General features: G+C 45.2%; 1 protein-coding gene across 1 annotated transcript; it reads right to left on the bottom strand.

The window, feature by feature from the left end:
- Nucleotides 1-489: 489 nt before the first annotated feature.
- Nucleotides 490-1,133, bottom strand: LOC115383397 (lysozyme C-like). The gene is made up of 2 exons (XM_030085577.1): nucleotides 913-1,133; nucleotides 490-653 (listed from the first exon to the last, which is right to left on the bottom strand). The coding sequence occupies exons 1-2, from the start codon at nucleotides 1,043-1,045 to the stop codon at nucleotides 490-492; spliced, it is 297 nt and encodes a 98-aa protein (XP_029941437.1). The 5' UTR covers nucleotides 1,046-1,133.
- Nucleotides 1,134-1,683: the final 550 nt, after the last annotated feature.

The following is a 1,683-nucleotide window of genomic DNA, read 5'->3' as shown; positions in this document are numbered from 1 at the left end:
GGGGGGGGGGGGGGGGGGGGGGGGTATGAGAGGTTGGTGGTCTAAATTGTTGTGATTTGCACACGAAGAAACCGGAAAGCATATCTGAAACTCAGACTTTTGGAGTTGCATGAAGGAGTGAAGGGAAAAACTGAAAAGATTCCATTATAACTTGGCTTGTTTTTGACACCTGTGTATGAATTCCATCTAAACTTTAATCCAGATCCTGGCAACTTGTGGATAACATTATCCAGAACAGAATGATGACAGGGTCTGTGGCATTTGTCACTGTAAGTTTACAAAGATCCAGATATACAACCAATAAACCAAAAGATTTGCTCTGTCTTCGCAGTTATTGAACTAGATCCAGAACAAAATGCCATCACACAAAAACGGAATTTGTGGATCATTATTAAACTAATGCAGTGTGCTTACAAAAGCTCAGGATGCGTTTTGAAAGTCAAAGAAACTGAAAATTTAAGTAATTCAGCGGTGTAATGCAGGGATTCTTCACTGACTGCTGCATTTGATGTTGCAGCCGTTGCTTGAATAGGAGCCGTCCTCGCACCAATAGCGGCTGTTGATCTGGAAGATGCCGTAGTCTGTGGAGCCGTCTCCATTTTTGCTGGTGGCTTTGGTGTTAAAGCTGGACTCCCACTGAGACAGGCACACCCCTGCACAATAAAAGTATTGCACTGGGCATCAATGACTGTTTGGTAAGTCTAGTGTTCATCATCATTTAAAGTCTCTCAGCCTCTGTGTCTGGTTCACTGCTGCAAAGTCCTCCTGAAGTTTCAATCTGAGAAATGAGTTAGTTGTGTCTCACACTGAATCGTGGGTTAAATTCAGCTGGTTAACATACAGCCTCTCAGACAACATGAGGCCTACATGTGATATATCATTCTGTTGTCGTTTAGAGCTATTTGTACTCACAACCAGCCAGGGTGACGCCTTGGTATCCGTCCATCCCATGACTCTTCAACACTCGCGCCCATTCGCAGTGCTCAAACACTTTGGCGCTGCTCACAGCCAGCAGCAGCAGAAACACCAGACTCCTCATGACCATCTCTGCAGCGCTCTCTCTAAAGAAACTGGAGCAAAGAAAACCTGTGGTGAACAGTGTAAAGCTGCAGGATGAATGTCTGCTACTCAGCTCTGCCTCCTTTTGTACTGCAGGCTCTGCCCTTTGGTCACAGCTGAAACAGAACCTGCACTCAACTCCAAACAAGACACAGCTGTGGAAAGGTTCAGGTCTCTCTCATGGACTGTTGGAGGATCATCTTCCTGAGGACGTCAGGGGGTCTGGAAGTTTCATATTCTGCAAGTAATATGAGATGTATTCAGGTCTGAGAACATTCAGCACTTTCTACACATGAAGTCAGATTTTTCAGGTCTGAGTTGATGATTACAGACAGATTTCTGGTGATTTGTTGTCCTCGCACAGTTTGGAAGCGAAGGCCTATTCATCCTTCACTCGAAGCCAAACGAAGTTCGGCTGCTCAGGAGAGCTGCGCGAACAAAATGAAGTGATTTTGTTTTCGCAGCTCCTCCTGACAGAACAAAGTCCATTCACCTGGCCCCCTCATCCTGCGCAAACTCTGTTCGGCTGGATGATTGCGAAGTTTTGTTTGTTTGGTCAGATTTTAATGGTTTGTTTCTGCATACTGTGAGGGAGTAATCAATTAGCGGCAAATGTGATCTGTT

This window comes from Salarias fasciatus, assembly GCF_902148845.1.
Source record: "Salarias fasciatus chromosome 7 unlocalized genomic scaffold, fSalaFa1.1 super_scaffold_4, whole genome shotgun sequence".
Taxonomy (NCBI): domain Eukaryota; kingdom Metazoa; phylum Chordata; class Actinopteri; order Blenniiformes; family Blenniidae; genus Salarias; species Salarias fasciatus.
Note: the sequence above shows the minus strand (reverse complement) of the source record. Positions and strands in the feature narration are given on the sequence as shown.